This window comes from Porites lutea, chromosome 4, assembly GCF_958299795.1.
Source record: "Porites lutea chromosome 4, jaPorLute2.1, whole genome shotgun sequence".
Classification (NCBI taxonomy): Eukaryota; Metazoa; Cnidaria; class Anthozoa; order Scleractinia; family Poritidae; genus Porites; species Porites lutea.
Genome location: NC_133204.1, coordinates 7170376 through 7193904, shown reverse-complemented (window position 1 = coordinate 7193904; position 23529 = coordinate 7170376). Strand labels below are relative to the sequence as shown.

Below are 23529 nucleotides of genomic sequence, written 5' to 3'. Positions count from 1 at the left end.
GTGAAGAAACTCGATGTTGTTACTCACATGATATCATCATTTGGTAAAGAAAAACGGTTGAATACAAAATTCATCCACAGACTTACAAGAACCGGAAGTCGGAGTATCTCGAACCAGGCCCTGTCGGACAGCCAGTCTTGAGCGGGGTTCTCGATTTCCTTGGGGACTGTAGAGCCGCCAGCCAATAAGAAACGCCACTCGTCCTAAAAGAGAACGATAAAAATGTGTTATTTTAGCAACAACTATCAGACGTTTCTTGTTGTTCTAGAAGATATTTTTGGTCGTTATCCGTTCAGTGCCCTTTCTATCCTGCCAGGTGATGCTTTCTTTCGCTTGTTCGATTTTAGCGTACTCGAGAAAGACTCTACATCAGTCAAGTAAGAGCTTTGTTGAGCATGCGCGGCATATTGCTAGGATGTAATCCGTGCGCTTGCTACAGCGGGCTCAGTTATGACCACCGGCTTGTTAATAAAAGGATCTTCGCACTCGAAAAAACTAGTTTGACGAGAGAAAACATGAATGACAAGTCCAGAATTCGGGCAGCGGCGAACTCAAAGGCTTGACGCGATTCGGGCGGAGCCTCCTCTTTATCCTCCTCCCTCAAGAAGACAAAAGAAGGCTCTACTCGCCGGGCTGTGCCAATCTTGTGTCGAGCATTTTGTGATCGCTCCATCTGCAACACTTTGGACGCTTTCCATTTGTCAGAACTGGCCGGCCGGACCATTGCCCGACCAGACAGTTTGAAAATGAGAAAAGGCTTTTTCCAAGAGTTTTTGCTGAAAAACCATCTCCTTCGTGCATAATATTTAGGATTTGACTGATCTGGCCGAAGAGTTTTGATTAAAAGAAAAATTATCACTGCGATGGGAATGGTCTGGCCGGTCAGTTGTGACAAATGGAAAGCGCCCTAAGAACATACTGGGAGATGTCAGGACTAAAATTACAGGGAGATGAAAAGCGATGATTTTATACATTTTCCTTATTTATAGGTAGATGAGCTTTCTGGGCTTGCTTGCTAGCACATGAGCATAAACATTACTCTACAGTCTGGTCTCCACTGTTTCTCCACATTTAAAATGACAAACAGAGAAAACAATGGACAAGGCTACCAAAATCATAAAACAATTTCTGTTCTAAAACATGACGGGATGTGATAAGTGTTTTGAATACGTTCGCCCGAGTGAGTGTAGCCCTGAAGAGGATTGTTGTGTGTCAACGCCTCTACCATCTAATGAGAGGAGGTCTCGACGAAAAGGTACGTCATTGTATGTTAAGTGACAAAAACCGCTGACGAGGGATCTGGAGGCAAGTTTGTAAAGAGAAATGGAATAAATAAATGTAAGAAAGATCATCGCAGTTAAGGACGCAACTTATGCAGTTGCGATTAGAAGGACGGAAAAATTTCTCAGCTCCCAGTTGGCTTATCTCAATTGGTTAGAGCGCTGCACCCGGTATCGCAGAGGTCAGGGTTCCAATCACAGCGACCCTGAATTTTAAGTTGCGTCTTTAACTGCAATCATGATGTTCTTTGCATTAATCTTTTCATTCCGTGGTTCATAATATTCATCATTACAGTAATGGAATACTCCAAGCAACGTGATCTGCATATCTGGCGCGCGGGTATTGGTAAAGTGATCGGAAAATCTAAACTGAAAAGAATAAGTAAGAAAATGCAAACATGCACTGACCATGTTGATCTTGTTTTCGTTCATGAGGATTCTGACGCAAACCAGAAAGGAGAACAAGAGTTTGTCCTTTTCAAACAAGCTCCGGCACACGTTTGAGTACAAACTGAACGTAAAGTAGTCGTTGATGTTATCAATTCGCTTTTCCAGGTTATCTGAAACAATTGAAGACATTGAATAAGAAAGGGCAGAGAGGTAGGCCGATCGCTTCTTTATAATTTTTTGTCTACAAATTCACCCAACTGTGTTGGACATACGTGTAACCAAGACTGGAGGACACGGAGTCATCAACTGCAATATCTGACAAAATAGGAGTTCTTGAGGAGAGGGGGAAACTGGAGAAAAATCTCTCGGAGCAATGGAGAGAACCAACAACAAACTCAACCCTGGCGTCGACGCCAGTATTTGAAGCCGGGCCACATCGGTAGGAGGCGAGTGCTCTTATCACTATGCCATCCCTTGCCCATACCCCCTTCCCTCCCCCCCCCCCCCCCCCCAATGAATAATAGCTCGTGTTTTGTAAAATGCTCCCTTCAAACAACACTGTAGAGGGAAGAGGGGTATACAAGAAGCAAGGCAATCAGAAGTGTCCCAAGGATATTTTGCTAAGGTGGTAGGTTACACAATAGAAAAATGTTGGTTAACTTTCCATCCATAACGAACGACTGGACAGGCGATAAACAATAATTCTCGCAGTGTACCTGAAGCATCAGCATTGGCGATGCTGTTGAGGAAAATACCAATGAACCATTCCAAAGAATACTGGTACATGGGATCTATGTTGGCCTAGAAAAGACATCATTTTTTCTTATATCAAAGGAGCTATATCATGAAATATACCAAAAATCAAACAGTGAGAGCTGTCACCAAATTGAGTGAAAAATAAAAAATAAGAGATCGAAACATTGCAAGCAAGTATAAATAACACAGTAGATACAAAAGAAGGCAAGGGAGAACAAGCTTTAAAAGGGTTGAAACTGTCTGCAATTGTGGTTTTTGAAAACTTATTGGCCTAAAAGTTTTCCAAAGTTAAGTTTTTTGTTTGTAACGATATATAGTGCAAGAGAGACTAACTTATTTGACAAAAACCTGTGATTTTGTCATTCACAAGTAATTGCACCCCACGTAAGAGAATCCAAGACAGTCTTGGATTCTGCATTCCACGTCATGATTTCCAGATTCCAGCTACTGGATTCTAGTCGTAAGTAGGATCTGCTACTTGGGAAGCGGGATTCGCTCAAATCTTGGGACGGGATAGAGATGATAGATGTGTGGGATGTGGGATTGTCTTGAAAAAGGAACGGGAATGCGAGATCAGCTTTCCCCCACTAGCCTGCGAGCAAGCTCTCAGGGGCTCTCTGGCGGCGGGGCGGGAAAAGGAAGGAGAGACCCGCCCTGCCGGTAGGGCGCCCCGGAGAGCTTGCTCGCAGGCCACTTCCCCCCCTTCCAGACCCTGAGTACACAACGCAAGCAGGATTTTTTCTCTATTTTGTTCGTATCTCAATACACCGTGAACATTTAGGTCTCTATTTATAGTTTTTTTTATAAAAAAGACAACAAGCAAACAAGTTTCTTACCAGGTCATAAGTACAGAAGAAAAGAATCTGCGTTCTGACTGCTACAGGAATATACTGGCTTCGTGTCTCGTCGATATCTTTTTCTGTTTGTTCAGCTACCACCACTTTAGCCTGAAAAATAGAAAAAATAAAATAAAAATAAAACAAGAAAACAAATCTTGTTAATGACCGATTTTACTTTTGAACACAACCTTGACTATATCGAACCATGACTATATCGAAAGGAAGAAATTTCACAAAGAAGTTTAGACCGAGCAATAATGAATAGGTGACTTTACTAAAGATGATGTTTCATTTTGTTTCGTAGTAATGAAGACATAAGACATTGACAAGTTTTTTACGAGTTTTCCTCTTTGGTTACCGTGGGTACCAGAGATTTCCGGTTTCCATCTGCCCAACACTGGAGCATCTTGCCGCTCGCGAGAAAACAGAAAACCCTCTAGTATCCTGGGCGCATTTTGGTTAGCCTCCGACACGTACGTTTTTTCGCTTGTCACGCAATCCTCCCCGAAGGAACGCGTGACGAAGCCCTAAGAAAGTCTGCACGGGAGGCTACTTTTTGGTCCGCAGATGGAAGATTAATTTTCCAGAGAGTCTTTTTTTCTCCAAAGAATGAAACAGAGAATTAACTCTGAAGTATAAATTGACGTGTTAGAGACGACCACATGCCCCACTGGGTGTTGGCCTAGTCATGGGATCGCGAATCAGGGCCGAAATCATTCGAGTAAACAAACAACTCCTTGAACCTCAGTGAAAAATTTGATTTTCTGTTCCATCCTTTGTGTGACAGTGCTACGTCAGAGCCACGTGACACAACATTTATTCATGTGTTTCTTTCTCCAAAACAACTCAATCGTAAGGAAACGTTTGGAAAACTATGAATTAAATAAGATAAAAAGTCACCTTGATTTCCATAGACTTTGCCTTGGACTGTTCCAGCGTCTGAATCAAATCTGTATCATCCACAGGGCTTCCTTCAGAAGCCGACAGTTTGTGAAGAATCTTGTCTTCAATCTCCTTAAGTTCTTGTCTCATTTTAGCGTTACTAACAATCAACTGGTTCTTGGCTTCCTCTAGATCGGGCCTCTCTTCGGCAACAACTAAAGCCAACAGCTGATCTTCAAGGCCACTATTGAAGATAGATTATTGTCAGAATTAAAAGGGCTGTGTCACACCTGTCGAGTTCATTTTTCTAATAATTCCAATAACGCGGCCTGGAACTAGAGTATGGGGGAACTTGGGTATGGAACTAGAGAAATTGCTTGTAAATGACAACCTTAGAGCTTCGAGTCAAACAAATATGTCTGCCAAATATTATATCATATCAAACGTTACAAATTTCCAAAAATGAACTTTGAAAAACGATTAGGCTAACAAGCTTTCAAAACCCAAACGACTGCAATCCGTTTCAATCTTCCTCAAGTTTGTCCATCCTTGCCTCCCTTTGTATTTGCTGTGATATTTATACCGTTTTTTAACTTTTTGAGCGGATATTTTTATGTTCCACTCAGTTTGTGGACAGCTCCGACGGTTTGGATTTTGATAAGTTTCGTGAAACAGACCCATTAATATTATGTGCTGTGTCCAGAGAGCATGACAGGAGCTTGAGAGACTTCAAACCCTACAATTTTACAGTGACATGGAGTAGCTCGAATTTGCTTATAAGAAAAATCTCAGGCAAAGTCTCTACTTGGTGTTTTGTTGCAAGGCTAGCTATAATGCTGTGTTATGGAAATTGTTCAGGACCTGTGTACTCAATCGTTTTGGCGGGTCGCATCGTCCGAAATGTTCAGATAATCCTTAAGTTCGAGAAAATGGGCTAAGGTCACCTACTACAGAAAGACGAAAGACATTTATTTGCAATTTTACACTTAACTATTTTTTAAGATTTATGAATCAGCGCGGAAGTGATGATCAACCATACCAAAGAGTTTTGGCTTGATTTTGGGTTGTAAATTTTTACTGTTTTAAATACAAAGACTCTATGTCACAGATCGTCGTTTGGACCGTTCAAGGAACGGCAATTCAGTTACATCCGCCAAACTGGAAATCTGCCGTAGATATTTTATTTACGTCATGCAAACAATGTAGATACAGTCGAACCTCTAGTTCCAGATCAGTACAGTCGAACCTCTACTTTTAGCGGACAGTCCATACATTGACTCTTGTTTAAACCTCTCTACAACGGCCACTTTCTTCTTTTCTTAAGGTGGCTGTTATGGAGAGGTTCAACTGTATTACGAAAGGAAAAAAAATCAGCTAAATTAAACTTCCACTGGAGCTGTAGATGAACTTACCCAGGTGAGAGAGTGAAGTTGACGATCGTGACTTTTGTGGAAACCTCTGGGGTGTAGTGAGGGTTGGGAAGTTTGGATGTGATGTAAAACTTGAAGTCGTCATGGTAGGGAATAATGGCGTCTCCCAGCTTGATCACAGTGCTGCCTGATTGTTTGAAAGTCTGAAAGAAGGGGATCAAAAGTGTTGTTGTTAGAGCTGGTAAGGCAACCTCGTCCCAGGCTACTCTTTTACTCATCCCCCAATGTAACAGCGATATAGGCATTCCCGCGTTTTGGGCATCCACATTCCCATTGGGTTAGGGTTAGGGCTACAGGGGATGCCCCTACCACTAGGGTTTTGGGGATGCCCATATCAAAGTGACACCGGGGCGAGTACGAGAGGAGCCTGGCAACGAGGTTGCTGGTAAGGCATACTAAAGTGCATTAACAAAATATGGATGCGCTGCTCCGAAAAGCTTTGCACGAAGTGAGGACTGCAAAAAGTCCCACACGATGGTCGCGCGAGAGAGGAAATCGTGCGAAGCGAACGACAACAAAAGAAACCAGGGCCAGCTGTGGGGGAAACTGGTGAGGAGGTGTGAACGCTTCTCTCAGCCTTTCCGCTATCTCCAGTTCTGCCGAGTATTGACTCGATCAACTGAAAAGGGACTGTTCACAGTCTACACCAAGTAAAGTAATCTAACTTTCTTTCTTTACTATCCCTTTCACACCGCCCTTATTCTTGAGTAACGAACAATAGACAATGAACAATCAGATAACAGGGACTGGAGAGCAAAGATATTAGAGAGATTTAGAGTCACGGTTACGGCAAACGGCAAACGCGAATTTGTACCAGGTGACCAGGTGATCTAAAGTTTTCCCTTTTCTCGTCGTTTACTGTTCATTACTTTAACAAAATTTTTAGTTGTTTCACACCAGCTTTTATCCATAAGCATTGTTTTGACCTGTTTTTATCTGCTCATTTTCTCTCATGAGAAATTCTCAACTTGAATCTGACGTGAACGTGACTCTAATTAAATCTCTCTATTACTGAAGACTAGCACAACCTGGACATTTCTACTGATGGCTACTGTGTCACGTTCCTTTGAGGATGAGCTTCCTAAGAAAGCTCATCACCGATATGACACAGCACCAAGTTAGTTAACGGGCACTGAAATGGAGACAAAACCTCTGATATTCACCCTTTTTGTCTTGAAAGACGTTTTGTAAATGAATAAATAAATAAATAAATAAACTGTACATGTAGTAATATTTATATAAGATATTAATATAATGAAGAACAATAATTATGAAAACAAAACTAGCTGACAAAAGTGGATCAGATATTTTTGTTGCAACTTGCCTGTTTCAGTAAAATAGGCTCTAAAGCCGGGTCCAGTTCCTCTCCAACATTTTCCAGCAGACAAGGTTTGCCAAAACGAACAGCGTTCTCCAAGCTTCGTAAGAAATCTCTGTCACTGAGTTTAATAACATCAAGACCCGCGTCTTTCTCCTAATAAACACGGTGTACAAGTTCCACTCAGCAAGAATGGTACTGCATATACTTATGCTTATTTTCTTTTGTTTACTGTTTAACAACTTAGAATTGACTTTCTCTTAATATCATAAAAATTAAACGTTAAGTGCACCATAAAACATGAAATGATAAAATAAGGAAAAGGAGATCGTACTTCCACATCAGTATTCATTTTCTGTGTCCAAAATGACCCGTTTTGCACAACATGATTTAAGTCATCAGAGAAAGATTTTAATAGAAACAAATACGAAAAAGCGCTGTTTAATGCTTTTTAAAAAACAATGACAACATTCATTGAAAATAATAAGTAACCTGATGAACTGGTATTTTTCGTCCCGGTATACTAGAAGAGATTCTTGCCAGAGAATAGTTGGAAGGCGTGTGCGAGGTAGCTGGCAAAGAGCGCGCGAGAGAGGTGGACGCGATCTCGCGTTTATTTCCGCGCGCCCAATGTTTCCCTTTCCTTCAAGCTGGCTGCGTCCACTTTCCTCGTGCGCCCTTAGCATTTTCTCACTGGTTTGTCCGTTTTTAACGCTTGCCACGTAGAGATCACTTACCAAGCTTTTAATCCACTTATTAGCTTGGCCTTGCGGATCAATGAACAGAGGCCACCTTTGGGAATACTGCACAGTAACACCATTCTCAACCGACAGTGTGTCTCGAGGCAAACCGGCAATCTGCCAGTTACGAATCTTAACAGGATCACCAAGCGTTGCTACAAGATTACAGTTGTCCGAATGAGGAATTTCCAAGCCACTTAACTCTCTTAGCCACTCTTCCACCATAGAAACGCGGTACTCTCCCTGAAAAATACAGACTTTTAATACAGAGGTTCCTGACAGCTTGCTCGTGTTGTCAAGAATGGACAACAAGGACAGTTTTATACGAAAGCAGCCCTTTCTTCAACAAAGCTACATACGTAGGCAAAGTACATAAATTGAATGTTATTGAACTAGACTTGAATGACTGGAATCTCTGTGAAAAAATTAAAATTTTCTCGATTCATTCAATGAATAGACGTGCGAACTGGAGGCTCTCCGAGCGCTTTCCTTTTTTTCTCTCCCCAGTCTCCTACGACATGAAGGAATCCGGCCCCTGCGAAGGAGAGAGCGAACTGGAAGTGTGTCAGGTGTGTGTGTAAATAAAGAGCGTGATCGGGTGCGGGAGGTACCCCCAGTAACTTTGTTACAAATAGCTATGGTGAGTCCAGGGACTCATCTTGTGAAAAATCATGTGTCCCTGTCCAGAACCAATGAGTCCCAGTTAAAAAATTACGAGTCCGAAATTGAAAATGCTTGGGCCTTTATGTAACCAGACAATTAATCTGAAGACAGTCTCCAAAACCCAAGGGCACCCAACGTCAATTTTTAGAAAATATCTGTTCGGAAGACAATTTGAGATCTGGAATTTTCGGAACATTTGTTGTAAAATTAATTGCTTGCCTGCCTCTCCTAGGATTTTCGAACATCTAAAAAATGGTATAATTGCCCGTTTTTAACGGATTTTTACCCTAAAAATGTCACCTAGAATTTTCGGGAGCCTTTTTTTCTGGCTGAAATTTTCGAAAAGGTAAGTTTTGATCCCTATAATTTTCGGATCACTTGACTTTCAGCTAGAAAATCCGAACAGATAAAAAATTTTTAGGGGATAAAAATATGCCTATATCCACCGTTGAAATACTGAAATACGTTCAACAATGCTATGTTTAAGTGGTTTTGAACTATATTCTCGTTGGGTTCCCCTGAAAACCAAGAGAGGATAAAGGGCCTTTATCCTCTCTTGCCAAAACTCTGCATTACAGTATACTGAAATTAAAATATAGTCCCTCTATTTTAAAGCACAACAAAGGCTAAAAGAAATATGCATCGATAAACAACAGCCATAATAACCACCACAGAAATTACACGAACGGGATATTTCAACAAATACACATGCTCAGATCGATCGATCGATCGATCTTTGCGTCCTAAGGGACGCATGCCATGAATTATTTTGCGTCATTGGGGATTTTTATGCGTCAGGGACGCAGGACGCAGAAGTGAGATATTTGCAATATCACCTTCTTACCGATTCTTACCAGCTGGCGTCGAGAGACTTAAAAGGCTGTCAACATTATAGTATTGTTCAATGAAGTATCGAAAAGACTAATAGGCCATTTGAAGGAGGATGAAGTCAGTTGACTAGAAGGACTAGAATCCTTCAGGGTTTTGCTTTCTTGTGCAAATAAGGGCTTTTGTTATCTAACACTGAGATTACGAAATTAAAATAAGAAAGGAAAAACGAAAAGGATTCTGGTCGTAGTAGAAAAATGACGCTATCGTGCAAATGTCCCCCTATCTTTGTCGCATCTTTTTTATTCCTTAAATTCACGAGATAAACAAAGTATCATGCAAAGTTAGACCGAAAAAAACAGTGAGTGAAAGCTAGTTAAGACAGGGTTAGAAGGAAAACAAAAAATATTCATGACATTTTAAGACGTTTCGAGGTATGTGTGATACAAACGTCTGTTAAGTTGACGAGTATTTACTGAAAGCAATGGCACGTTGAACGTTCAATTTAATGCTCCCTTTAGATTTTGTAATTATTGTAAGATGTATACCCCTTCACTGCACGAAATAGAGAGCGGAACTTTCATGAATTTATTAACATAATTATATGAAAATGTGCGGTTTCTTTTCTGTTTGTTGTACGGTTTAGAGTCAATTATAAAAAGGCAAACTATCCTGGCGTTATTGTGTACAAAGTATCATTCTAAGCTAACCAGAAACAAATACAAATTGAAAGATGTTGGTCAATGCAAGAGTTCAGTGGAGAACAAGAAAAAACTTCGGTAAATAATGTATTTTACATTGGCGACATTTAACGACGTTTTGAGGAACGTGTGTAAATACGAATGTCTGTAATTCTGACACATCTTCATTGAAAGGAAATGACTCGTTAAAAGTTGAATTTATTATTCTCTTTAGATTTCATAGTTGTTAGTTACCTAGCTCTCCACTGTATTATTTTACCACAACTTACAACAAAATCAGTTTGTGCCAACTCTTAACTGCTTTCCTCGCCTCTATAGCACCCTATACTGAAATCTCTTTGGTCAGAGTCCTTCGTTTTATGAGTGAAAGCGATTAAATTTTGGATGTAATTAAACCGCTAACTTAAAACTCCTTACAAGTACGTACTTTTCACAATATAATTCAAAATTAGACAATACGTCGTCTTAAAAATTGTACAAAAAAGGAAGAAAGCACCTTATATTTCTAGTATACGAAGCTGCAAAAATGTTACAAGAATGGATCGCGTCAAGTCAAAATCAAATGTACATGAATTTACAGGTTCACTTAGTACACAAACACAATCTCGAGTCTACGAAACATATAAAAATGTCGTTACAGGAATGAATAGCCTGCGAACAGCAGACGCATTTCCGGTCGTCGCTTCTCTCTCCCAGGCTAAGGAATGGATCGCTGCATGCCAAGATCAAAGGTTCATGACTAAAACAAGGAGATTCTTATCTGTTTGGACAGTCGGCATATTGACTGAATGCATTGCTAACCTGATTGAGTGAAACACATAGCGTAGGTTTTATTTTGTACTGTTACATCACTGACTAAAAAAAGATATTTACTCTCCGAAAAAGTTCTGTCAAATACAGTTCGCAAAGAACAAAAGAGTAACAATACTTTCGTTCTTAGCCTTACACGGTGCAAAAGTAAATACACTTTTATTCAAGTCGATTCAACGGCTCTTTTGTTAATTCGCCCGCTTTCTTGCCCACTGGTGGGTACTATGACCTCGTTGACCCTCCGCCACCGCAAAATCCTCACAAACGCTTTGCGAAAGTTCGGTAACCGCCAAGCGTAAAGGAAGGGATTCAACGCAGATGAACACAACACAAATACAAACTGGAGATCTCTGAGAACATGGATGGTGAAACAGCTACAAGAATAACATAGATTCATGATGTAAATCATCACACAAGATGGCGTGTAGCAACACAGAAATAAGCCAAGCATCACCATAAAGACCTGTGTGATGTTCTTCTCAAACGCAGCAGCTCTAAGCCGCACTCGGTTCTCTTCGGTTTGCGAGCTTTCCCGTAGTCTCTCCCAATCCAAAACCTGCCTTCTTACGCCCCGCAAAACACGAATGTACGTGAAGAGGAAAATGACAAAAGTCAGCGCTATTGCTGAGTTTGCGAACACAAAGGCGTAAACCAAATATCCAACTTTAAAGTAAACAAAGGGCAGGGTGAGAGAAACGAACCAAATCAGACCTACTATCATAAATGCTCGCCGCGATGTGAGCCTTGCTCTGTACTGGAGAGGATAGCTGATTGCCGTGAAGCGATCCGCAGTCAAAGCGGCGAGGCTCAACACCGAGGCAGTACACGATATAAAGTACGACATGTGAATTATAGCGACATAATCACCGATCGGTAGAGAAAGTCCTTCCCGAAAATGAAGCACCACGGAGATGGGCTCTGTTACCATGCCAACGATGAGATCTGTAATGGCCAGATTCACCACAAAGAAGGTAAACGGCGTCTTGAGGCGTTTGTAGGGATCTTTGAACACCGCAAGACAAACCAGGAAATTCCCTGGAACTGTCACGAATGCGAAAAGCAAAGACAAAATTGCCGTTGTAAAGGATAGCGCCTTTGGGGCGCTTACGTCAGCGCACGAATTTTCAGTGGAAATCATCGTTCTGGTGATAATCTGCTCCCATTCGCAAAACGCCTGCCGGTTTCAAAACGGGGAACGTCAATAATCTTTTTTTGTTGTTGTTTGAGCGTTAAAAACTAGATCGGTTATGCCATCTCACCCGTCAAAAGGTAACGAACTCAGTCTTGTGGGACAACGTCATGATTTGTGCGTTAGGCGTGAGAAGCTGAGCAATCTGTTCCCCACAACTGTTATTAAGTTTGACACCTCCTGCTTAAAATATAGATCTTGCTCCAATCGAATCAAGCTCAGTTTAAAAACTGTGTTAGTCCTTCCCTCAGGGATCGCGAGGTGACAGGTGCAGCTGTTTGGGGTATTTATCACTTGAACGACGTGAAAGTTTGGAAAACTTGACGGTTTGGCAAATTGCCACGCGTTTGAGTTTCGAACGCAAATTTCGTTGTTTCCTGAACCTTAGGCGTAACTATTGATGACAAAGCCGGTTACAGTATGACAGCTAAGGATTTTTATAGAGAAATTAAACCGCGTTTCGGAATGAACCGTACCACCTGCCGTGGGATTTGAACCAACGTCCAATTGGTACTCGTCAATTGCTTTTTTTACACTATAAATAATGACGAACTTCATATTTGCGTATTCACTTCTTCGGAAATGGAACCTGAATTGAAAACCGGATACTCAATTTTATCTCTGTTTTGAATAGAAAGGCATGAAAAAAGACTGTCATTTATATCAACAGTTTTCTAACTTAAAAGCGACTCGAGCAATGTTCAACAAAAAACTTAACCTCTTTAGGATCTATTTTCGTTCTTCAGTCCGTTAAAAACGACAATTTTGTGGTTGAATGACAATATTTACAGCTGACGGCAAACATAAAAAGCTGATTTAATAACCTCACAACCAAACTATAAATAAGATTTCCCGCACAGTTCTTGTAAAAACCTGACTCTCATAAGTTGCAGAAGTTGACGCTTTAAAGCTGCATCCACAATTTTCACGCTTGTCAGTTTTTTAAGCCCCTTCTTACGAATGTGTGCGTAAATTTTAGTAAAAGTGATTAATGACAAGTAATGTAAAGAGATAACTATCTTGATTTGTTGAACAGTGCGAGAGCCAGTTAAAACAAGAGACAGCAAGTCATTTCCGCGCGTAATCAAAAAGATTGTGAGTAGTAACAACACCACATGAATCCCTCTAATACCCTTTCAAGAAAATTTTTTAAATTTCAACTTCAAGAATTCAGAAAACTACATTATAGTTTCATTTGACTGGTCGTCCTGTAATATTTAATCTTATGAAGCTAAAGTACATAATTTTCCAATTTCTATTACTGATAGGGGATAGAAGTGTTATTAATATTAAGTGCAAAAAATTGTTCATTCGCAATGGATTTAATATGGAAGATGACCTGATGAGCTAATAACAATATGGAACATGACACAGCTATTTTTTTCTTTTTTTTTTTCTTACCTTTGTTTATACCATTGTAATTTCAATAGTGGCCATGTAAAGAGCTCGTAATTGCGTTTCAAAACAGTTGCTTCAATAAAAATTCCGCACGAAAGTAAACCTTTTGAACGGCTTTAAAAGCTTTCGACTAAATCGTCACGATTTAAAATTGAATTCAAATTCATGTGTTTAAATAGCAAGTAAGGGAAAACCCAAGGAAAGTCTTAAAAAATCCTTTCAAAGCTCAAGAGATCAGCAGGAATTTGCCTTTCAAAAACGACTTTGGTAAACTGGAATTTGACAAGCGATGATCAGTCATTACTCAAAACTATGGTAAGCTTCAAGAAAAAAAGAGAGCGAAAGAGTAATTGATTGGTATTGACAGTGACGTTGTTTACTTAAGACCTTCTTCAAAACTGCACTTCACACAAATGTCTCCCGTCTATTTTTGCTCCCACAATCTCAGTTTCAACTTAATTATGTTTCCGTCGAAGCGTGATTTGCTCTTTTTATTAGCCATGTTTGCCTTCAGTAAGCATTTCACATCATTAACTGTTTATTGATTTCCATAAATCTGATAAAACGAGCTGGATCGTGCTGCCTATATGTGAATTTATTTACCGGTAAATAAGGCAGCCAAACACGTGCGTACCTAAAAATAATTACCGTAGTCCACGTGAATCAAAGGTAGAAAACGATTGAAACCTACCATATGGCTTTCTTTTTTTGTTTCAACCACAAATTTAGCATAATAAAAAGCACTTTTTAAGCTTTACTTATGTAACAATCAATCTTTCATGTTCTTGTCCGCCTCAACGATTATCGCTTTGTTAAACTTGGTTTAATTGCACATGATTTAGTGGAGCGACTGCGGATTAACACCCGATTTGTCTATTGAATCTGTTTTCACTCTACAAAGCTAGAACACGAGAGCTGCACTTTTCACGCAAAAAAGCTAGCTAATGTTTTCTTTTTGTTTCAACGACAAATTTATCATAAAAAAGCACTTTTTAAGATTTATTTGAACCCTATGTCAAAATCCATTTTTCGGCTTTCTGTAAATTATATGGTTTAATTGAACATGATTTATTAAAGAGAATGTGGATTAACAACGGTTCGTCTATTGTATCTCTTTTCACTCTAAAAAGCCAAAACACATTTAAAAGCTGTTCAGTTCTCACATAAAAGCTGTCTTTGTTTTTCTTTTTGTTTCAGCTACACAATCAGCATATTAAGGAGCTCAAGTTTAAGCTTTTCTTAAACCCTATGTAACAATCAATCTTTTGGCTTCCTGTGACTGATTGTCCTTGGTTGAACACTGTTTAATTGAACATAATTTACTGCAGTGAATGAGGATTAACAGCGGATATCTCTTTCGTATCTCTTTCTACTCTAAAAGCACAGTCACGAAACTTGAAAAGACCAAAACTCAAAAGAAATCATGCACTTGAAAATGGCACAAAAAGACTAGGGATAAAAATCGAAAAAAAGAATTAAAAGGTCCCTTGGTAAATAAATATTACCCTTAACAGGAGCTGTTCTCAGCCGATTTAAGTGCTAAAGTTAGGGGTACTCTGCTAAATTTCCTTTGATTTCATAAGCATCTTTTATTCAAGGAGTCATAAGCTTGAAATTGGTGATATTTTGATTACATGTCAGAGTTTAAGAACCAACCAGCTGGTCAATTTGAATCACAGTTAACTCCGGCAAACAAGATAATATGTCAAGAATTAGACTCAGTTAGTTAGAGCACTGTGATTGGTCTACTGCTGCACGGTTCACTAAAGTTGGAAATTTTGTTTTGCATGCGCCCGGGACTGTACGTTAAAGATCCTCGTTTTTGTCCGCTGATTTCAAGCTTTGTCTTTTAGCCATAAATTAAGTCACCGTACGGACCTCAAACTCGGCTGGTGAGAGCCATATATTACTTCTGAGAATTTTTCAAGGGCGGGGGCCGAGATTTAGCCTTTAAAAACTCATTTCCTGCCATGTCAAGAACAATTAAGATACCAATTCTTGCATCGATCTCAGTTATCTTTAAAAATAAAGTTAGACTTTTATTCGGTGCTTAGAGTAAAAACGATATACCCTGAGGACTGAGAACGTCGACAAAGTTTTGGATGCCCGTTTATATAAACGTGAAAACTATCAGGCATTACAATCATACTTTTCAAAACATAAAATTAGTACAAGATGCTACCAAATGATATTTCTGAAGCAGGTCTAACTTTATTATTCTTACTATTTATTTTGATTACAACTGAGGATTGCATCCAAAACATTGTTCGGGGGAGATATTATTATTATTTTTATTATTATAATCATAACTATAACAAAATTCTTAAATATGATTGGCTATCAACTGTCCTGAATAGGACAGTACGCGTCATGCCTAAGTCACTGGACAGTACGCGCCATCACCGGCGCGCTTAAATGGCTTTTTTTTTTCACTGTTAGCAAAAAAATCTCGGAATTTCTTGCGTTTTGATTAAAAAAAGAGCCTAATATATCACAAATTTTGTTAAAGTTATGATTAATTGGTAACAGAACTTCGTGTCGTCCAATTCGGTCTGTAATCATACTCGTGATTAAACAAATCGGACTCCCGCTACGCGGTCGTCTGATTCTGTTAATCACTCGTATGATTACAGACCGAATTGGTCTCCACTCAGTCCTGTTACCATTACTTATTATTATTATTATTATTATTATTATTATTATTATTATTATTATTATTACTATTATTATTTTTATTATAATAAGCGAGCCTGCCCGAAATAATTAATTTTTTTAAAGAACTTTTTTAAAGAATAAGGAATTTAGGAATACGAGATTTTATTCTTTTTAACTTGTTTCTTTTCAATATCAGAGACGGATGATTCTATTTTGCAATGACTTGATTTACAACTCTGGGCCGCCTGCAAGAGTTTCTGATCGCATCTGAGCCGCATGGAATGTATTTGGGAAATCGTTATTGACATAGTGATTGCATTTTTTGTGATTTATATAATTCTTAATGTTATTTAGTGCTTAATTCTTACTTCAAATATTTCTGTACATTATGTAAATATTTTTTTAAAGTTGAATAAAATTATTATTATCAGTATCATTATTATTAATTATTATTATCAAATATCGAAGTAGGTTTGACTTTGAATAAATTCGTGAGTTATAAGAAAATCACCGAAATTTACTTGCGATTTCCTCCCTACGGTACTATTTATTTTTCGTTCAGTTGCCAGTCTGCGTAGCTGGCATAGTCTCCCTCACGACCGTTTTTGACTGGTTACGCAACGCTCTTTCCCAAGAAACTTTTGTTGGGGAGGAGCGCCGCGTCACGAGACAAAAACGGCTGCGAGAAAGACTATAGCTAGCGGCATTGGCGGGCAAGTGCTGTTGTTTGTTGGCGGCGGAGCAAATAAAGTACCCCGCGCTTAACAATCCCGCCAGCTACAGAGACTATTCAGTTGCAAAATTAAAGAGAAGGAGGTGATTGTCGAACCACAGGGATTCCAAGGCGTGCAATGGGTAAACTATAATGGACTCACCGTAAATGTTCCCAGGTAAGCAATGACTCCTGATGAAATCATGACGTCACCAACAATATTTACAATCTGGCCGTCAAACGCCTGCACCGACTCATGCCAGCGGACTTTCTCGTCACTGAGACCTCCAATCAACTACACAGAAAAAGAAATTAGACGAACTGTGAGCTTTTATGCTCGACAAATGAACTGCACCCGTTCGAATTTTTGTGGCACTCAAAGCAAAGGCGTTCCGGTCCGAAAATGGAGCAAGGATTTTTCAACACGAGGTATACACTTTTCCTTAGACTACACAAATTGTATTTTTGCTCTGCTCAAAGGAATGAACTCGCTGTTAAAAAGAAAGTTCATGCGAGTCCCCTGCGCTTCGCATGTGGAAATCCACGCTTTCTGCACTTCGCGCGAGGCTAATGGCAAAGTAAAAATGCCGAGACTGCTTCCAGTCAATGGTGGATTGAAGTGCATGTTATGCGTAAGCCTCAATAGACAGTATTCGTATTCTTCGACAGTCCTGGGACGAGTAGGCCTTGATCATGAATGCGAAGCTCATGCGGGGACCTTCTCGCCAACAGGACAAACAAATATAAAAAAACTGAGGCTGAGTTGGCCGAATTTAAGCAACATTTTTAACATTGTAAAGTTCCGAAGGGCTTACATACTTAAGAGATCATTATTTCAAACAACAAAAGGAAGATCTGCTCATTATTAGTAAGAAAAACAGCGATCCTAACCATAATTACAGTCGACTCGCGATAACTCGAACCCTCGCTAACTCGAACCTCGCGCTAACTCGAACCAAAATCGATTTCCCCTGGATTTCCGTCATACATTTACTGTAATTTTACCCTCGGTAACTCGAACCCTCGATAACTCGAACTCCCGCTAACTCGAACCAATTTTCGTTTCCCCTCAGGTTATTTTCTGTATAATTTACCCTCGATAACTCGAACCATGTTTTGAGCCCTTAAAAAGTCGGGAAAAAAGCCGTCTACTGGCGTCCGAAACATTGAATTTTGGATTTCGTTTTAACGTGTTGTAGGAGTATAGTTTACTAATTGCGGCTGATGTTGATTGTCACAGGCTAACGTGAAGCAGCTTTACTTCTCAAAACAGTAAAACGCATGCTCTATTTAGGCTATGTTTTGCTATGTTACGTTCTGATTTATAATCTAGAAGTATATTTTAATTTTCACTTGACATTTCTACAATTAAATGTGATTAAAATGTTCACTGTGGAGTAAAAACTGTTTTTTACCTTACTCTCGGCTATTTTCTTCGAGTTCCCGATAACTCGAACTCCCGATAACTCGAACTTTTTTCGATTTCCCTTGAAGGTTCGAGTTATCGGGAGTCGACTGTATATTGATTAGATGAGTGCTTGATGAGCGACTTTATAATTTAATATAAACAGACTGAGATGTTCTTAAAATCCCGAAGCCATTTTAATTGTAATTTTCAGAGTCCTTTAAACTTTTTAAAGAATATCTTTTATTGAAATGGACGTAATTATCGAAAGCCTGCGATAAAGTTAACGGTGATGTTATCACACCTACTTTGCAGTTGAAATTTTCTAACAGAGCGGATGCAAAATCTTGAATGTGTATTTGAAGTAAAGCAAACGACTTATTCAGTGGATAATTACTCATCTGGACGGGGCTTAGCGTTCTGCACACAGTCCATGTGCATTTTAAGGAAGTTAAACCGGTTTGAACAAAGATGTCTAGGTAAAGTTAATTTTTAAATTTAAGTTACATTATCTTCGATAACAACTGTGCGAGAGTACAAAAACGTGCACGCAGTTGAACACAGAGTATGGTACAGACGATAATACTGAGCAGTTTAAACTCCACACCACAGATACACAAAAGAGAAAAAGAATAACAAGAAGAATAAAATTTTGTAAAAAGGATTTGAGTATTGACATTTTGACACAATATACCATTTTCTTGATTACTTCTCGTTTCTTCTTTTGGCTTCGTGGCTTTTTAACTTTTGCTGTTAGTACGACCAACTCTTCCCACAGTTTTGTTTTTTGAAACAGATATCTCTTTAGCTTGCCCGTAAGGTTTCAGCTTTTAAATCTTGCAGTTTCTTTGATGATTTCTATCGTTTTGCAGCGATTCAGCCGCAACTACCCAATGTTTGTTTGTGTTTTTGCTAAAAAAATTTCCCGCTTTAGCCTCGCAATCATGCTGTGAAGTCTCTCGTTCCAGGGCCGTCGGGGAATACGAATATCGTCTATTAAACTTACCTTTTCTGCTCGGCCAAGTCTTGCACTACACTGTTCAGTTTTAAATTCCAGTTCTTGTTTCTTAGCGATACATTCCTCGTACTTGGCCTGTAGCGACGCGATTCCTTCCTCCACTTCAGCAAGCCGAGCCTTAGCCTCCGCCAGAACCCTCTGGGTTTCTTGAAGTTCTTCGGTGGCTTGTTTTAAGGCCGCCTGCAAATCGAAAAGAAGAAATATTAAGACCTTAAGCGCAAGCGATTCGTAAGAAAAACTTTGCAATTTTAAGCTGTTAACCCCTTAAGCCCCAACATCCGCACACAAATTCTCCCGACTGATCCTCCATATCCTTACAGAATTAGTTAAGAGAATTTGATAAAAGATCAAAGCATTTTTCCATTTGGTGATCATTTCATTTACTCTCCTAACCTTTTCTGTTGATTGTGCACTGATGATGTTATGAGAAACATGTTGTTTGTCACTCCTGGGACTCTTGGGTACCAGATTTCGAAGAGGTAGACTGGGTACGTGATTTCCGGTGTAACAATGATGTGGGCATCCCCATTCCCAAAACCCTAGTGATATGGGCATCCCCTGTAACCCTAACCGTACCCCAAATCGCTAAGGTAATATGAGAGGGGGGTACCCATATCACTAGGGTTTTGGGAATAGGGATGCCCAAAACGCGGGGATGCCCATATCACTGTAACACCCTGCCAGATCAACACTCAGGCTCTTATTTAACAGAGTAGAATGTTTTGTCTTTGTTTTCATTTACAAATGGTTGGACACTATAGTCTTCTCGGATAAGAAAAAACATCAGAAGCCCCGTCTCCTGGCAATTCTCTGATCTTATTCCCAGTCCTAACCCTGGTGCCTATCTGTCAGTTATGGGCTCTAGAAATGGATAGGGATGGGAGGGCACCTTGCATAGGATCTATGAGTTCAGTTCATGCCCATCCCCACTGCGTAGGGTTGTAACCAGTAAAGCTCACATCCTTTTCAAAACCGTAAATATCTGTTGCAGTTTATTTGTTATTTCAGTTAAGTTTTGTTTTTCCTTTCTTTTTCGGTGTGGAAATGTATTAGGAAATGTATTAAATGGTGTGGAAATGTATTAAATGTATTAAGGAAACAGTGAGGAGAATTCCCACTCACCCGCTTAGGAGCAACGGCTTTGGCTACAAAGTGATATTTGTGCATGGCTCGCACCCATTGACATATAGATGTGCAAGCTTTGGAGACCTGAAATGAATGCAAATACAAGTTAAAAAATTACGATAGAGAGCATGTGCTCTCATACATTTAAACAGGGTGGCCCTACATTTACCAATGCACAAAAAAATAATAACTTATCTAAGATCTAACGAAAATAATACGCAGTCTCAAATGAGACTGCTAACCCATTAAATGGTTACCGAGAGTTACAAGGGGTAACAAGGGGTTACAAAGGGTTACAGGGGGTTACAAGGGGTTACAGGGGGTTACAGAAGGTTACAGGGGTTACAAGGGGTTACAGAAGGTTACAGGTTACAGGGGGCTACAAGAGGTTACAACGGGCTACAAAGGGTAACAAGGGGTTACAGGGGGTTGCAAGCGGTTACACAGGGTTACAGTAAGTAACATGGAGTTACAAGGGGTTACAGGGGGTTACAAGAGGTTACAAAGGGTTACAGGCGGTTACAAGGGGTTACAGGGGGTTAACAGGGGAAACATAGCGTTACACGGGGTCACAAGGGGTTACAAGAGGTTACAAAGGGTTACAGGCGGTTACAAGGGGTTAAGGGGGTTAACAGGGGAAACATAGCGTTACAAGGGGTCACAGGGGGTTACAAAAGGTTACATGGGGTTACAGACGGTTACAGGAGGTTACGAGAGGTTACAGGGGGTTACAAGGGGTTACATGGGGTACAAGGGGTTATAAGGGTTTACAAGGGGTTACAGAAACTTACAAGAGGTTACAGAAGTTACAAGGGGTTACAGGAGGTTAAAAGAGGTTACAGGGAGTTACAAGGGGTTACATGGGGTTACAAGGGGTTACAAAGGCGTAAAAAGGGTTGCAAGGGGTTACAGGGGGTTACAGTGGGTAACATCGGGTTACAAGGGGTTAAAAGGGGTTACAGGGAGTTACAAGCGGTTACAAGGGGTTACAAAGGCTTACAGAGGGTTACAAGGGGTTACAGGGAGTTTTAAGGGGGTACGGGGGGTTACAAGGGGTAACGTGGGGTTACAGGGGGTTAAAAGAGGTTCCAAAAAGTTACAAAGTGTTACAGACGGTTATATAGAGTTACAAGGGGTTACAGGGGGTTAAGAGAGGTTACAAAGGGATACAGGGGGTTACAAGGGGTTACAGGAGGTTAACAGGGAAAACATAGCGTTACAAGCGGTCACAGGAGGTTACAAGAGGTTACATGGGGTTACAAAGAGTTACAGAGGGTTACAAGGGGTTACAGAGGGTTACGAGAGGTTACAAGGGGTTACAAGAGGTTACAGGGGGTTGCAAGGGGTTACAGGAAGTTACAAGGGGTTACAGGGGGTTACAAGGGTTAACATGGGGTTACAAGGGGTTACAGGGAGTTACAAGGTGTTACATGGGGTTACAAGGGGTTACAGGGGATAACAAGGGGTTAGAGGGGGCTCCAACGGGTTACAGGGGGTTACAAGGGGTTGCAGGGGGTTACAAGGGGTAACATGGGGTTACAAAGGGGTTACAGGGGGTTACAAGCGGTTACAAGGGGTTACAAAAGCTTACAGAGGGTTACAAGGGGTTCAAGGGGTTACAGGGAGTTTTAAGGGGTTACGAAGGGTTACAAGAGGTAACGTGGGGTTACAGGGGGTTAAAAGAGGTTACAAAAGGTTACAAAGTGTTACAGACGGTTATATAGGGTTACAAGGGGTTACAGGGGGTTACAAGAGGTTACAAAGGGATACAGGGGGTTAAGAGGGGTTACAGGGGGTTAACAGGGGAAACACAGCGTTACAAGGGGTCACAAGAGGTTACAAGAGGTTACATGGGATTACAAAGGGTTAGAGAGGGTTACAAGGGGTAAAGGGGGTTACGAGAGGTTACAAAGGGTTACAGAGGGTAACAAGGGGTTACAGGGGGTTGCAAGCGGTTACACAGGGTTACAATAAGTAACATGGGGTTACAAGGGGTTACAGAAGATACCAAGACGTTACAGAGAGTTACAAGGGGTTACACGGGGTTAAAAGAGGTTACAGGGGGTTACAAGGGGTTACAAGGGGTTAAAGGGGGTTACAAGAGGTTACAAGGGGTTACAAAGGCTTACAAAGGGTTGCAAGGGGTTACAGGGGGTTACAATGGGTAACATCGGGTTACAAGGGGTTACAGGAGGTTACAAGGGGTTACAAGGGGTTAAAAGGGGTTACAGAATGTTACAAGACGTAACATGGGGTTACAGAACGTTACAAGGGGTTACAGGGGATTACAAAGGGTTAAACGGGGTTCTAAGGGGTTACAACAGGTTACAGAAGATTACAAGAGGTTACAGGGGGTTACAAGCGGTAACAGGGGGTTACAAGGGTTAACATGGGGTTACAGGGGGTTACAAGAGGTTACAAGGGGTTACAAAGGGTTACAAGGGGTTAGAGGGGGTTACAAGGAGTTACAGGGGGTTAGAAGAGGTTAAAAGGGGTAACAAAGGGTTAAAGGGGTTACACGGGGTTACAGAAGGTTACAAGAGGTTAGGGGGGTTGCAAGGGGTTACAGGGGGTTAAAAGGGGTTACAGGGGGTTACAAGGGGTTACCAGGGTTAACATTGGGTTACAAGGGGTTACAGGGGGTTACAAAAGGTTACAAGGGGTTACAAAAGGTTACAAGGGTTAACATGGGGTTACAAGGGGTTACAGGGGGTTCCAAGGGGTTAAAGGGGGTTAGAAGAGGTTACAGGGGGTTACAAGGGGTTACATGGGGTTACAAGGAGTTAAAGGGGGTTACAAGAGGTTACAAGGGGGTTACAAAGGCTTACAAGGGGTTACAGGGGGTTACAATGGCTAACATCGGCTTACAAGGGGTTACATAAGGTTAAAAGGGGTTACAGGGGGATTGCGGATGTTACAAGGCGTAACATGGGGTTACAGAACGTTACAAGGGGTTACAGGGGGTTACAAGGGGTTACAGGGGGTTAGAAATGGTTAAAGGGAGTAAAAAGGGTTACAAGGGATTAAACGGGGTTACAGGGGATTGCAAGGGGTTACAGGGGGTTACAAGGGTTAACATGGGGTAAAAAAAAGGTTATAGGGGGTTACAAGAGGTTACAAGGAAGTAGAAGAGGTTACAGGGGGTTACAAGGGGTTAAAAGGAGTTACAGGGGGTTACAGGATGTTACAAGGCGTAACATGGGGTTACAGAAGGTTACAAGGGGTTACAGGGGGTTACAAGGGGTTACAGGGGGTTACAATGGTTAACATGGGGTTACAAGGGGTTACAGGGGGTTACAAGGGGTTACAGGAAGTTACAAGGAGTTACAGGGGGTTAGAAGAGGTTACAGGGGGTAACAAAGGGTTAAAAGGGATTACAGGGGGTTACAA

At 40.6% G+C, this 23529-nt stretch overlaps 2 protein-coding genes across 2 annotated transcripts in view; both read right to left on the bottom strand.

The window, feature by feature from the left end:
* Nucleotides 1-23529, bottom strand: part of LOC140935536 (dynein axonemal heavy chain 1-like) — an 88200-nt gene that overhangs the window by 9871 nt on the left and 54800 nt on the right. Inside the window, exons 56-66 of the mRNA XM_073385096.1 lie at nucleotides 20137-20223; nucleotides 19003-19194; nucleotides 16755-16886; nucleotides 7633-7878; nucleotides 6902-7051; nucleotides 5560-5720; nucleotides 4166-4391; nucleotides 3263-3373; nucleotides 2387-2471; nucleotides 1689-1840; nucleotides 87-203 (exon numbers count right to left, since the gene is read on the bottom strand). Of these exons, the coding sequence (XP_073241197.1) occupies nucleotides 87-203; nucleotides 1689-1840; nucleotides 2387-2471; nucleotides 3263-3373; nucleotides 4166-4391; nucleotides 5560-5720; nucleotides 6902-7051; nucleotides 7633-7878; nucleotides 16755-16886; nucleotides 19003-19194; nucleotides 20137-20223 (1659 nt within the window). The remainder of the gene's footprint in view (nucleotides 1-86; nucleotides 204-1688; nucleotides 1841-2386; nucleotides 2472-3262; nucleotides 3374-4165; nucleotides 4392-5559; nucleotides 5721-6901; nucleotides 7052-7632; nucleotides 7879-16754; nucleotides 16887-19002; nucleotides 19195-20136; nucleotides 20224-23529) is intronic.
* On the bottom strand, nucleotides 10119-12247 carry LOC140935532 (adrenocorticotropic hormone receptor-like). Its single transcript, XM_073385092.1, has one exon. It carries the CDS (start codon nucleotides 11773-11775, stop codon nucleotides 10801-10803), a length of 975 nt encoding a protein of 324 aa, XP_073241193.1. The 5' UTR covers nucleotides 11776-12247; the 3' UTR covers nucleotides 10119-10800.